This window comes from Mus pahari, chromosome 12, assembly GCF_900095145.1.
Source record: "Mus pahari chromosome 12, PAHARI_EIJ_v1.1, whole genome shotgun sequence".
Taxonomy (NCBI): Eukaryota; Metazoa; Chordata; class Mammalia; order Rodentia; family Muridae; genus Mus; species Mus pahari.
The window spans coordinates 24,700,664-24,714,817 of NC_034601.1; the positions used below are offsets into that span (position 1 = coordinate 24,700,664).

The 14,154-nt window shown below is 39.9% G+C and overlaps 1 protein-coding gene across 4 annotated transcripts in view; it reads left to right on the forward strand.

The window, feature by feature from the left end:
- The window catches only part of Opa1 (OPA1 mitochondrial dynamin like GTPase), a 71,663-nt gene that overhangs the window by 23,733 nt on the left and 33,776 nt on the right, over positions 1–14,154 (forward strand). For all 4 annotated transcript variants that reach the window (XM_021208946.1, XM_021208947.1, XM_021208945.2 and 1 more), the window contains 13 exons: positions 398–502; positions 2,523–2,609; positions 3,163–3,276; positions 7,377–7,457; positions 7,577–7,651; positions 8,131–8,202; positions 8,285–8,384; positions 8,644–8,774; positions 10,688–10,760; positions 10,850–10,922; positions 11,754–11,869; positions 12,565–12,629; positions 13,315–13,391. In XM_021208946.1, coding sequence (XP_021064605.1) covers positions 398–502; positions 2,523–2,609; positions 3,163–3,276; positions 7,377–7,457; positions 7,577–7,651; positions 8,131–8,202; positions 8,285–8,384; positions 8,644–8,774; positions 10,688–10,760; positions 10,850–10,922; positions 11,754–11,869; positions 12,565–12,629; positions 13,315–13,391 — 1,169 coding nt within the window. The remainder of the gene's footprint in view (positions 1–397; positions 503–2,522; positions 2,610–3,162; positions 3,277–7,376; positions 7,458–7,576; positions 7,652–8,130; positions 8,203–8,284; positions 8,385–8,643; positions 8,775–10,687; positions 10,761–10,849; positions 10,923–11,753; positions 11,870–12,564; positions 12,630–13,314; positions 13,392–14,154) is intronic.

The following is a 14,154-nucleotide window of genomic DNA, read 5'->3' on the forward strand; positions in this document are numbered from 1 at the left end:
AATAATGTCCAAATGGGAATAATTTTAAGTTTTAGTCATAGCCTTGTATTGAAGATTTTATTTTTGAAATCATAGAAAATATTGTTTCTTAAGGATAGACCAGACTTCTTTAACTTCTTAATTTTTTTAGTATTTTTAATTTTTTTCTTCAATCTAGGAAGCAAATAATTATAAGTTAAATGCTCAATTATAATGGAAAATTATGGATTTCACTGCTTGCTTGAAATAATCATAGTTTTATTTTCTCTATATTATCATGAAGAATTTAAATGTAAAAATAATAAGTGTAGCTAGTTAGTCATACAACTTCAGAATTTTGGAAGATTTTGATTAGACCTAATATTTATTTGTTTGCCCATCTTTGTCTTACACGGTCCTGTATGTTGTCTCGTTGCAGTTAAAGTATCAGAGGATCTTGGAGCGTTTGGAAAAGGAGAACAAAGAGCTGAGGAAGTTGGTGCTGCAGAAGGATGACAAAGGCATCCACCACAGGAAGCTCAAGGTGCTTTATCTCACGTCAGTGGTTCTCGGAACGCTGGCATTTGACACTACGTGGGAAATGATGAATCTTTTCATTTATCTTTTTAAAAATATATTATGTATATGGGTATTTTGCTAGCATGTATATCTATGCAGCACTTGCATGCCTGGTGTCTGTGGAAGCCAGAAGAGGGCCTCAGATCCCTGGCACTGCAGTAACAGATGGTTGTGTAAGCTGCTGTGTGGGTGTTGGGAAGTGAACCTGTGTCCTCTGGAAGAGCGGCCTATGCTCCAAACCACTGAACCATCTCTCCAACCCTAAAGGATAGAACACTTTCATAAATTATGAAGCATGTTAGCATCTTTCACTTCTAGACAGTATAAATATTTCATAACTTGAAGTTCCAAATTTATCATATATTATGCCCATAAAAATCTTCATATTTTAAGAGGACTTCCTTATGAATCAGTATATTTTAATAAAATACCTAGCTTATCTTCAGGCTTAATTTTCATATTTTAAAATTCTTTTAAAAACTTTTTAAAAATTATTACGTGTATGTGTGCACAAATATGTGTGTGACATAGATGTGTGTGTGTGTGTCTGTCTCTCTGTCTGTGTGTTGGGTGATTCTCCCTTCTCCCCTTTACTGGGTTCCAGGAATTGAATTCAGGTCTCCAGGCTTGCATGGTATGTGCCTTTATGTGCTGAGACATCTTGCCTGCCCCAAATTAGGATTTGTAGTTTGCCGAATACTTATGTGACTCATGCCACTGTTGCCTTACTAGTATTTCCATTTTGATTTGTCTTCAGTTTTGAATTTTAACTCTTATTTTCCAAGGGAAGTTTTCTACTACAGTAATTTTTAAAAATAAGTGTATGTTGATATTATTGTCGTTACCACTATCGATAAATAAGTCATACTATCACCACAGACTCAAGCAAGATGTGTTGACTTGTTCTTTAAACTTGAAAGTTTAATGCAGAATCATTGTCTCAGAATATGTAAAAATGAGTTCCTGCAGCATTCCACAGTCATAGTGGATCATGCCACATGTTCTAAAACCAAGATTTAAAGATGTCTTTCTAGTTTCACAAACATGCTTTAGTAACTTTGACTCTAAGTCATCAGCACCCAGTGCGTGAAAACCTAACTATTTTTACAAGTGCTGCCTGGCCTCTGAGAAGTCATGCTCAAGCGTTAGGAGATAGAGTTGTCTTAGAAATGGTGTTTTCCCTCATGAGATACAAAAGTTATGAAATGTGTTTATTTTTAGGCAGATATAAGAGCAGCTATATGCCATTTAGGAGTCTCTATGTATCAAGAGGCAAAAGTGTGCTTAAACTTTCATAGTGTTCCCACTAACCTTTCTTAGTAAATGCTTGCTGGGTACCCTTTCTTCTCAGATCTGTGTGTGTGTGTGTGTGTGTGTGTGTGTGTGTGTGTGTGTGTGTGTGTGTTCCTTAGCTTATTTGAAGCTGTTGTATTCATGATTCCATGCTCAATCCTGGTGTCCAAAGAAAAGCAAGGGGGGACATTTGCTTGTATTGCAGCCTTCCCAGTTCTTAGGATGCACAAGCTCTCCTGCTTGAACACTGACCCCTGACCACTTCTCTGCTCTGTTCTAGGCTCTCATACACACGTGCTCCCTGCCCTCTCTCACACACATGTGCTCCCTGCCTCTTCTCACATGTGTGCTCCCTGCCCTCTACTCCTTCCCCTTCCTTCTTCTCTGTCCTTCTCACGGAACTTAGTCTTGGCAGAGTGTGATTTCTCTGACCGTGTATTTGACTCTTATGGTGTTAATGGTTAGCTCATTATGTTAATAGTCTTTTTCTTTTACTGTCTAACTAGATTATGAAATCCTAAATTAATAAGTAAACTGAGGAAATGGCATTAATTCTTATACTAGTTTTACTATGAAAACATATAATAAGAAAAAAGCAATGCAAATTTGAATATATCTACATTTTCTCTTCGTGTATCTGTGGTCTTTGTTTTGATTTTCACTGACTTTTGCTAATTTTAACTTTTTTGCAGAAATCTTTGATTGATATGTATTCTGAAGTTCTTGATGTTCTTTCTGATTATGACGCCAGTTACAATACACAAGATCACCTACCACGGGTAAGGGGAAATAGACTGGAACCTGCTGTCGGCAGGAAAGTTCTTTCCTTGTGTCATAGTGATTTCTGCATTTCCCGGGATACCTCAGATACTAAGCATAAAACAAATATATATGTTTTGAAAGAAAATTGTCAGATATTTGCCATTATACATTCATTATAATGTTAAAATACAAATACCTAGGCAAAAACTGTAAATGTATGGATGAAATTTAGTCTAACAGAATCCAAAAGTATGTTTGTAAAATGTAAACTGGCTATGGAAAATATCTGTGGAAAGTTAATGATCTGGTTTTAGAAATAACTTTCAATTAACATAGTTTTCAAAACTAAAAATGTGAATGTGAATAACGGAGCCAATTAATTCTTTTGCTATGTGTATCTCCAGAGTACCTACATGCATCAAACTTCATTCTTTCAAAAAAAGAAAAAGCAAACAAACACTTTTTGGCTCTAAATATCTTAAAATATTTTTTAAATGATAACATTCAAGCCCGCTTACATTTAATTTGGTATCAGAAGAGAACTCCTGCGTGTTCCTTGTCTTGAGATAGGTCGTTGTGGTCGGAGATCAGAGTGCTGGGAAAACAAGTGTGCTGGAAATGATTGCTCAGGCACGGATATTCCCGCGAGGGTCTGGCGAGATGATGACGCGCTCTCCAGTGAAGGTAGGAAGGGAGGCTGTCCTACCGACGACCCTCAGAAAAGCACTGCTTCAGACTTAGCTAAAGGGGGCTCGCACACAGCGGTGGGGGTCATTCCCACTGTTGGAATTAGCAGGGGGCACAGCCAGGGCACACACGTGTCCAGAGCTGAGAGGGAGTGAAGAGAGGTGGGAAAGGACGTGGTCTCTAGGTGGCGCTGTAGGCCTCTTGATGTTATCTGGGATAAGACGCACAAGGAGGCTGCTCTCAGAAAACAAGAGTATTGCAACTGGTGTCAGCAAATGTAGATAGTTTCCTGTAGCATTTATATGCTGGTTATCATGTTCTGTTAAGCTAGAAAAAAATGGTAGGAGGAAACCACTGCAAGAACAGTCACTGGGATAAAAGAGGGGTGTGAGTGTGTGTGCGCATGCGCATGTGTGCATGGGCCACACACACAAAAGCACATGCAGTATGTAAAACTGCTAACAACTCACCAACGGAGACAGGAAGAAAGTAAATAGCTATAGACTCTTTTATTAAGACTATTTATTCAGCTCTTAATATGTGCCAGCACTGACCTACCAGGCATGAGTAAACTTTTGACATGGTGGTATTATATATACAACACTTGAGAACTGTGTAGCCAAATTACCAAATAAATAAATATCTCGATATTTTAATTAAGTTTCTTTTGGTGTTGGGTCACATTCCTAGTTATTCTAAGGCACATGTAACCCATTGGCCACAGGTCACATATACCTGGCTTTAGACAGTGTACAGTAAATGAAAACAGATTCTTTCCATAAGCATAATACATATTAACTGTTTACAGTATTTAATGTGTTAGAAATGGAGCCAGGAAAGTGCAGTGGGGATGACAGGACACTTGTAGGGACATAGCTAAGGTGACATTTGCACCAAGATTTACGGAGAGTGAGGGAAGTAGTCTTGTTGCAATCTGGTACAATTACACTGTAAGAGGTTGGCTGGTGCACAGCTCTTAAGTGGGAAGAGGCAGTGCTGTTGGAGGAGCAGTAAAGAGGTCCATGTGCTGGGCCACAGTGGAGACGCCTCAGTGGCACGTCAAAGGGATAATGGGTGGCAGGGGTAAGCAGATCAGTATGGCCTGCTAGGCCAGTTTCCAGGCTGTGGTGTTTTGTTTTGTTTTGTTTTGTTTTCCACTTTTTTTTTATTATTATTTTCTTTATTTACATTTCAAATGCTATCCCGAAAGTTTCCTATACCCCTCCCCCCACACCTCTGTTCCCCTACCCACCCACTCCCACTACTTGGCCCAGGCCTTGCCTTGTCAGGCTGTGGTTTTTATTTGAAGTCAAGTAGGAAGTCAGTGCCATCCGGAGCAGACTTCCATCCCCTTCAGAAAGGCTCTGGCTACTGTGTTGAAAGAAGATTTTTGGCAAGGTGGGTCAAATTATGGAGATCAAATGAAAGGCAGTTGGATTAGGAGGTACTTGGATGCAGAAAGTATTAATGGGGTGAAACGAATTGGTGAGATTATAAAACTATTTAAAAAACCGACAAAGGGGCTGGAGAGATGACTCAGTGGTTAAGAGCACTGACTGCTCTTCTGAAGGTCCTGAGTTCAATTCCCAGCACATGGTGGTTCACAGCCATCTGTAATGAGATCTGATATCCTCTTTTGGTGTTTCTGAAGATAGCTATAGTGTACTTATATACATAAAATAAATAAATCTTTAAAAAAAAAAAAAAGAACAAACAGGGTTTCTTGACAGATGCATAAAAAGAGACCAATCATCAAGGACTTGGGTTTTGACCTGAACAGATTAAAGAATATTATTTGCAAAGAAACATCTAAGGAGGTCCAGTTTGGGGAAGATATTCAAGAGTTTGATTTTCTTGCTAAAGGGAAATAATAAGTAATTATGTGGATGTATGGATTTGGGGAGTGGTCTGGACTGGAGGCATAAATTCTGGAATAGAGATGAAATATATACTAGTTAAGGTCTCAAAGGAGTGAGTGGAAATAAAGACTCGGGACGTGCTAGGTTAGAGAAACAGGAAGCCAGTGTGGTGGGCTATGAACTGGAACCGTGGCATCAACTAGGAGCCAGGGAAAGAAGGTATCAAAGAGGAAGGGACCACGAGTGGGAGCAAGGGGAGGCTGAGCACAGGTTATTCAGTTTCCCAGGTGGGTGGGAGGTGCGGAGGCTCGCTGCTTGATTCTGCTTCCTCAGAATAATACATAGCCAGGTTATTATCTGTTCAAACAAAGAAGACTAAGGCAGAAGAACAAAAGCAAAGGCTTTCTGAGAGACGATGGTGACTCTGCTGATTAAGTCAGGTAATGCAAAGACTGAAGAGTCAGACTGAAGGCTGTGGTCTGTGTAAGGGTGTGGGCATAAATTTAAAGTAAAACTGAGGTTGGAGGATTGATTATTGTTTCTCTTTGACATAGGTATGATAAAGGTATTCTAATAACTAGAAAATTGAAATCACCAAGAAGTATGCTCAGAACTGTAGTAGATACTGAGACAGTGAAGCTGTTATTAAACTCTTGAAGTGATAGCAATGTAGCTGCACTGAGATGGAGTATTATGTAACTCAAAGTATTCTTTGGGGTCTGGCTGTGAGTTGGACTATATAGTGTGATGGTGGTTTCTCCTTCACTGATTGATGGTATTCGGTGTACTGAACTTTATCCCTCCTTCACCATCCTCAATGGGAGTCCGATGTATTTCAGTGTAGGCATGTGTGCCTCCTCTCATGGCAGGGATCAGTATGAAAACCCTGGGAGTTCATCTCTTACTTTGCTACAGGCACCATAATTGTAGAGGCTGTGTGCGATACTTCAGGAAATTAACTGTCCTGGGAGGCAGGTTGCCTTCAGATAGACAAGCCATTGCCTGCTGATGGATCAACTCCTATTTGTGTCTCCTGAGAGCAGTGAAGTTGGCAAACCTGGACTTAGCATTTTGGCTTCTTTAACCCAGCTTTCTGTTTGGTTTCTAAATATCCCTGTCTTGAAGGGACATAGCACATAAGATGAGGGATTCATTTTTTGGTGATTCATTTTTTGCTAGGATCTTAGCACCTGAGGTGCCAACACCCTGAATTGCTTTAACACCCTGAATTCCAATTTTTCTTGTTTGTTTGTTTGTTTGTTTTTTCGAGACAGGGTTTCTCTGTGTAGCCCTGGCTGGCCTTGAACTCAGAAATCCGCCTGCCTCTGCGATTAAAGGCGTGTGCCACCACTGCCCAGCCCAATTTTTCTTTTATTTACTTGCCTATATACTTATTTTGGTCTGTTTGACAGTGCAGTTGCCATAGAGTTTAAGGTTTTCTCTTCGCCTTTGTCCAGCACTATAAAAATCAGCAAGTACTCCAAGGGAAGTAGCTGTGGGACAGTCCCCCAAGGCCCTTGGAATAGTTCTTTCAGCAGCTGCTTTCTCTTTTCTTGTGTAACTTGCTTAGCTTATCTCAGTGTGAGCAAATACATTTTTAAAGTTAAACAGTATAATTATGATACCTTGGCATGTATGCACTAAAAAATTAAGGGTCATCAAGTTTAGAAGCCCTTGTAAAATGACCTGCTGTCACTGCTGTTGTGAACTATTTCTCCCCAATGCCTCTCCTAAGAAGTTTGCTGTGACTCCTGGCGGCCAGGGTCCGTCCGTCTGTGCTGTAGTACCGTAGCTTTGACCACACTCTGCCTGTCTGTGTGGGGTGAGGTCTGAAACAAAGATAGTCAGCCCTGTGTTTCCCCATCTGTGACCCCATCTGTGTAGAGAACTTACTGAACAGTGGTGGCTAAACGAACTGTCCTCTCCCTGAATTCATCTCCAGTTAAATGCTGGCTTCTCTTTGGATTCTTCAAGCTGTAGAGGGCTGGTTTCTGTCCTTGGCTGTCTTCAGAGTATTGCCCAAAGGCAAGGGGCCAGCAGCACTAGGTCATAAAAGACTGAGAAGCCACCAGTCTCATTGCGAAGTGACAGTGCCGAGCAGCCATGCTTGACTGCACCTGGGCATAGCATGAAGGTGCAGTAATTGGCCCTGTCTGGACTGTCCAGGCGCTGTGATTAATGTTACTGTACGTGTATGTACAGTATGTACTGTTACATTGTGTATGCCTGTCCTTTCAGGTGACTCTCAGTGAAGGCCCTCACCATGTGGCCTTGTTTAAAGATAGTTCTCGGGAATTTGATCTCACCAAGGAGGAAGATGTAAGTAGACTTCATCTTAGGTTCATGTATGTCACCTTATAACCCTGTGTTCTCTAAGACAATGAAGTGGAGTATTTGTCATGATACTGTCTTGGGACTTTGTTCTCCTCCATTAATAGCTTGCAGCATTAAGACATGAAATCGAACTCCGGATGAGGAAAAATGTGAAAGAAGGTTGTACTGTTAGCCCTGAGGTAAGGTCAGCAATTCATGCCAACCAAGATTTGGGCTTTTATGAAGTTTTTATGGATATTAATAATATGGATATGGATATTAATATGATGTTTAGATTATAGCTGTTCCAATATATATAGATACATTTTTTTTTCAGTTTTTAATTTACTTTTCTTTTTTGAGGCAGAATCTCACTATTCAACCCTGGCTGACTTAGAACTTATTATGTAGACCAGGCTATCCTTGAACTCACAGAGATCCATCCATCTCATAGATGCTGGGATAAAAGGTGTATGCCACCACACTCAGCAGAGTTTTTTAAATGTTCCAAACATATCATTGTGGGGTGAATTTTCTAGAATAATTTCTATGGGGTCAAAAAAAAATAGATTTTTTTTCTGAAATAATTATCTAAATGAACAAGATAGAGAATTTTCAGAATATTTAATATTCTTAAGAATTTTACTCCCAAGAGCTTGCTTTTTCTCTTCCTGAATAGACCATATCTCTAAATGTCAAAGGCCCTGGGCTGCAGAGGATGGTGCTCGTGGACTTGCCTGGTGTCATCAACGTAAGTACATACGCAAGATACATCCCATTTGATTCCTGCCCTGGAAGCTATCTGTAATGACTCTTAAAACCTTTTCTTCAAGACCGTGACATCAGGCATGGCTCCCGACACAAAGGAAACTATTTTCAGTATCAGCAAAGCTTACATGCAGAATCCTAACGCTATCATCCTGTGCATCCAAGGTAAACCCCAGCAGATTCTCACTGCCCCATGCTTTCCTCTTGCACTTGAAGCATGACAGCAGTGTATGCTTATAAGCACACGTGGCAGACGTGTTCTCACCTCTCCTATTCTTTCTGTCAACAAATGGGATTTAAGCTGGGAAGTGTCTGCTATTTTTCATCATTTGGAATTTTTATTGGCTACACTCCCAACGTAAGTATATTATGACTAAATGTTTATAATCAGTAATGATTACACTGTTGTTTTTCCTTTTTTCAGATGGATCTGTAGATGCTGAGCGCAGTATCGTTACAGACTTGGTCAGTCAAATGGATCCTCATGGAAGAAGAACCATATTTGTTTTAACCAAAGTAGACCTGGCAGAAAAAAATGTAGCCAGTCCAAGCAGGGTGAGGGCAAGCTTTTTATTATGAGAATAAGAGGTGGGGAGGGGGATGCACAGGCTAATTTTTTTCCCCATATGGGTTCTGGGAATCTCAGGTGTTTGAGTTTGCAAGGTGAACATTTAACCAACTCAGCAATTTCCCTAGAGTTGAGAATGTAGGCTTTTCCTGGGTGCAGGTCTGGCTTAAGACATATTCTTTAAGGTACACAGTGGTAAAGTTAAAGAAGATTTGCTTAGTTCCAAATCCTGGCACTACCATTTTGCTAGCTGTGTGATCTTGGGGTAAGTTATTTTCGGTGCTTTAGGCTACTCATCTGGTAGGAATGAAGACACTTATAATATGATCTCATAGTTTGTGATGAGTTAATAGTCAAATGATGCTCAGTAATTAGAATGGTTCTCTGGCACCAAGTGTTATGTACCTGGCTTTTTTACAAACGATAAATTCGTATTCTAAAGTTGCCTATAGAACGATGCTGTTGGGTCCTCGTCCCCACTGCTACTGCATAGGATGTCTCTCTCCCACTTTACACCTGTGGGACTTTGCCTCTGTCAGGGTCTCCAGAGGCAGTGATTCTTTGGACAGACTCCCATAGCTTACCACATAGTCATACTAGCCTCAAAAATTCATTACAGAGCCATGAAAAGGAGAAGATACACTGGATATAGGCTAGCGGCATCCTCCTCTGGTTTCCAGGAGCCTTCTCTCAGACGTGTAGCCAAAATTTCAAATTCCCAGAAGAAAACTAGTTAGTACATACCATGTAACTTGCCCAGGAATGCCAGGCCTTTCATGTTGCCCCCTCAGACCTGCTGTGGCAATTTGTCTTTGAGCCTCTACCCATCTGCCTTATTTTTAAGAGCAAGGCAATATTGCTGTGGCAGTATTGGTATGCAAAGAAGGTGAAGCAAGGTAGAAACAGTGTCTGCAACCTCCATTCTCCCCTGTTGCTTTCATTCCTTTCTCCTCTGGAGTAGTCACAAAATTCATCTGAGATGCCATGGAAGCTTACTTCAGGCCTTTGTGTGACAATGACCTGAGTCTTCAGCCCAGGTTTAACTGGTCTCACCCAGTGTTAATCTAAACGCATCTCCAGAAGAAGAAATTCTCACATCATGTGTGAATGATGGATTTATGTGAATATGTACTTTCTTGAGTCCTGACTCCATAGTTTTTATCACATTCAGAAAAGGATTTTTGTCTTTAAAAGTGTTGAAAACCAAAATATGTTACTTTAAGTAGATATAAAGAAAAATGAATAAAAAGCAATCCAACTTGGTTAGAATTCAGATAATCTGGGCCCACAAAATGTCTCAGCAGGCAAAGGCACTGTAGCAAATCTGACGGGAGTTGAATCTCTAGAGAGAGAGAGCGCTAACTCCCACAGTTGTCTTCCTCTCCATAAGAATTCCCACAATCCATATACAGAGAACAAATGTAATTCTTTAATTTCATAGAAGGATTTAAATTTTCAAATATTCAAAGAAAAAGTAATAAGGAAAAAGTAATAAAGCTATTTACTGAGTGCTTCTCTGTGCTATCTACTGTGCTAAGTGTCATTATCTTAAAACCTCTATAACCTTTTATTTAAATTAACTCATTTACTTAAGGTCACATGCCTAATAAACAGCAGAGGACAAACCCCAAACAGGGTCTGACCAGAAGCACTATGAATCATTCCAGCTTTAATCTTTACATATACATTTTAATAAGATATTTTCAGTATATCTATGGTAAATGCATTTCCCTGAGATAACAATGAGAACACATTTGTATGCTTTTGAGCACAGATGTGTGTGCTGGTAAATAATACATGTCTAGAGTTTTTAACATTTTGCTTCCTAAATCGAATGTTGTACTTTGAAAAGTGAAGTGAGTCTATATTTCACATTTATTTTTCCTATTTATTGAAATAGATACAACAGATAATTGAAGGCAAGCTCTTCCCAATGAAAGCTCTGGGTTATTTTGCTGTTGTAACAGGAAAAGGTATGCAAAGATGGATTATTATAACTTACTTTTAGTTTTTGTTGTTTCAGATAATAAAGATTAATTTTTTTGATGAAAATCTTTCCTAGGAAACAGCTCTGAAAGCATTGAAGCTATAAGAGAATATGAAGAGGAATTTTTTCAGAATTCAAAACTGTTAAAGTAGGTGTCATATTACAATATTCAATGACTTTACACTGAGAACTTGTTACTCTAAACTACTTCAACTTTATCAATCATGTCTTGTAGCAGTTAGCTTACTGTTAGCCGTTTATCTACGTGGTGGTATATCTCTAAAGGGGCTGCCCTTGAGTACTCTTAGACAGATTTGGAAGCAGTTTATGACATGGTACAGTAGACTGTCTCTGTGGATGTGAGCAGAGACAATTCTCACACCTCTCATGTTGTTTTCTCTAGAAAGTGATTTTTTTTAATTTATGTTTTTTTTTAAATATGTGCACATTCCTCTTATAATAATAGAAAAGGTTGGAGTGAGAGGTGGCGACAGGATATTCCTAAATAGATACTGGAAGCAACTGACAGAAAAGTAAGATGCTGAGCCACAAAGCATGTGGTTGGAAATGGAAGGACTTTTAAAAAGAGCAATTAAATTACACAGAAAATATCTACATAGAGTTCTGGAAATAGAGAAGCATGCCTGCCTCAGATTAGTCCAGAAGTAAGAATTGTTCCTGCAAGCGTAGCCCAAGAATTCTGTTTTTATTGGGAAGGAAGCCACGAGCCTGTAGAACTGTACTGTCCACTGCCGTGCTCACTGGTCACGTGCACTCACCGCACTGACCAGTGTCTCAGAGACAAAAGCCGTCCCCTCAGCCCCACAGTCACGGACTTCAGAGCTCAGTGCCTGCTTGCCTTGCTGGACAGCTCAGACAAGACCCACTCTCTTCCCGGCAGAAAGCCTGACTGGCCAGTTTAGTGTGAATTAAGTGCTCCTTTGTCATTCTGACACACTTTAGCTCTGGTCTCCTATAGGACAAGCATGCTGAAGGCACACCAGGTCACCACAAGAAATCTCAGCCTTGCTGTGTCAGACTGCTTTTGGAAAATGGTTCGAGAGTCGGTTGAACAACAGGCTGATAGTTTTAAAGGTAAGCTGGCTTCTTAAAGCAAGTCTACAAATCCAGCCATGTGACAGTTGACAGTCTTCCGAATTCAGCAGATTTTTTACTTCCTTTCTCAGTCTACAAGTATTTGATTTATGTTTGGACAATATATTGAAAATGGAGAGATGCAGACCCTCTGTTGTACAAGAACTGATTTTCCCTGTCAGAAGCAGCAGGCTTGCAGTAGTGTTAAGAGAAAGCTCAGTGGCCTGTAGAGAACTTGGACCCTCCCTGACAGGGGAGACTCTGGGAAGCCCTACATTGGACTGTTTTCCCGCACCCACCCTCTCTGCACCAAGTCTGCTTCTGTAGTTTCATCCAGCAGGAATAGGTTCTCCCCCACTTGCCCTTGGGGATTTACTATTCATGCCACTTAGAACCACAGCAAGTTTGTCTTATCTTTATTTCCATTTCACAGAAGAGAAGGCAAAGATGCAGAGTAACTTATCTAACCAGCGTCTGTAGCATTAGACCCACGATCTAAATTACAGGGCCAGACTTCATTTTCCTAGCAGCTGTACTAAACTACTACAGCTGTGGACTTGTAAAATGAAGCAGATAGAACTACAAGTAAGGAAAAGAGTTTAGATAACTGTAGTAATAAAATTTAGAATGTCGGCCTTCAACTACTGTGTGTGGAAGACAAACAGTTGGGCCTGAGCATCTTGCTTTCTCCACAGCCACGCGCTTTAACCTAGAGACGGAGTGGAAGAATAACTACCCTCGCCTGCGCGAGCTCGACAGGGTAATGGTCCAGAGGCCCCACGGGTCCTGTAGATGCTTTCATTTACTGTGTTCTTTCAGAGTTCTTGTTGACCTGGAGAGCTAAATTGCTGTGATTTTAATGATGACTACTTAGGAATAGTTGTCATTTCTACAATAATAACGATTATAACATTTTAAAATAGTTAGGAATCATAAGATATAAAACATGTTAAAATGTTTTCTGAGAAAGTCATGAACTTTTTAGTAGTCTTATTGATGTATGCCTATGTACTCTAATTTTTGGGTTGAGCTATATATTAGCTTTTTACTTCCTTGGTATTTACTTTGGAAATATGGTCTATTTAATGGGAATTAAATATTCTTTTTCTTTGATTTTAAAGTAGCATTAGTTGTAAGACCCAGCATTAACTTACTATTTCTGATCACTGATTTATATGTTGGCTTCTGTAGTAATTGTTATGTGGAAATGTTTTTAAAAACTGCAATGAGAATTGAAAGGGGTAGACAGTGTGCCTGCCTCTTGGTCCTTACCTGAGTAATGACATTCCTAAAGGAGATTGGGGGATCGTTTGTTAGTCTTGTGTCATCAAACCAAAACTTACTCAACCACCCTATCTGTGCCCTCCTTTTGGGTATCTCTGAAGGGCACGACAGGACAGATCTAGTGTCTCAGGGTAGTGCTAATCTCTCTCTCTGTCACCTAGAATGAACTATTTGAGAAAGCTAAAAATGAGATCCTGGACGAGGTCATCAGTCTGAGCCAGGTCACACCAAAGCACTGGTGAGTGCTCACCTTCTTCTCCACGGCCTTCCTCTAACAGACTGTGTTCACAATGAAGTAGGCCAGAGAATAAAGTGTGTCTCCTTAAAATACAGCTGCAACTGTAGACTATCAACTCAGTGTCCGCACAGTAGCTTACTCAAGGCTCCTATTGAATCTGGCTGAGTCTTCAGCTTATCTTCTCCTTCAGTTATCTTAAGAGATATAGGCTTGAGGTTTCTATAGAGTCAATTACACATAATTTCTTGAAATTGCCACAAAATAACTAGTCAGGACTGGTTATTACTAATGGAGAATAGCATCCTAGGGAAAATTGTTCTGTAAAGGAAAAATGGTATATGATTTTTTAGCTCTCATTCCAGAGCAGAACTGGTGATTTATGTAATGTTTATGTGCTGAGCTGTGCACAATAACATTTTTTTAAGTTTATGTATATGAGCATTTTGCCTGAATATGTCTATTGCCCACAGAGGCCAGAAGAGGACCCAGAGCCTCTAGAACTGGAGTTACATACAGTTGTGAGCTGCCCTGTGAATACTGGGACTAGAACTCATGTCCTTTGATATAACCACCAGTGCTCTTAATCACAGTGCCTGCTCTCCAGACCCACTATTTGTTTACTTTTTTTTTAATTGCTTCCTACTTAGATTTCTTTTTTTAAGTAGTAAATTGATCCCTTTGAGAATTTGTCATATGAGTACTATGGGAAGCTATCATTTTCAATTTATCATCTTCAATTTATGTTTACATAAATATAGGCATT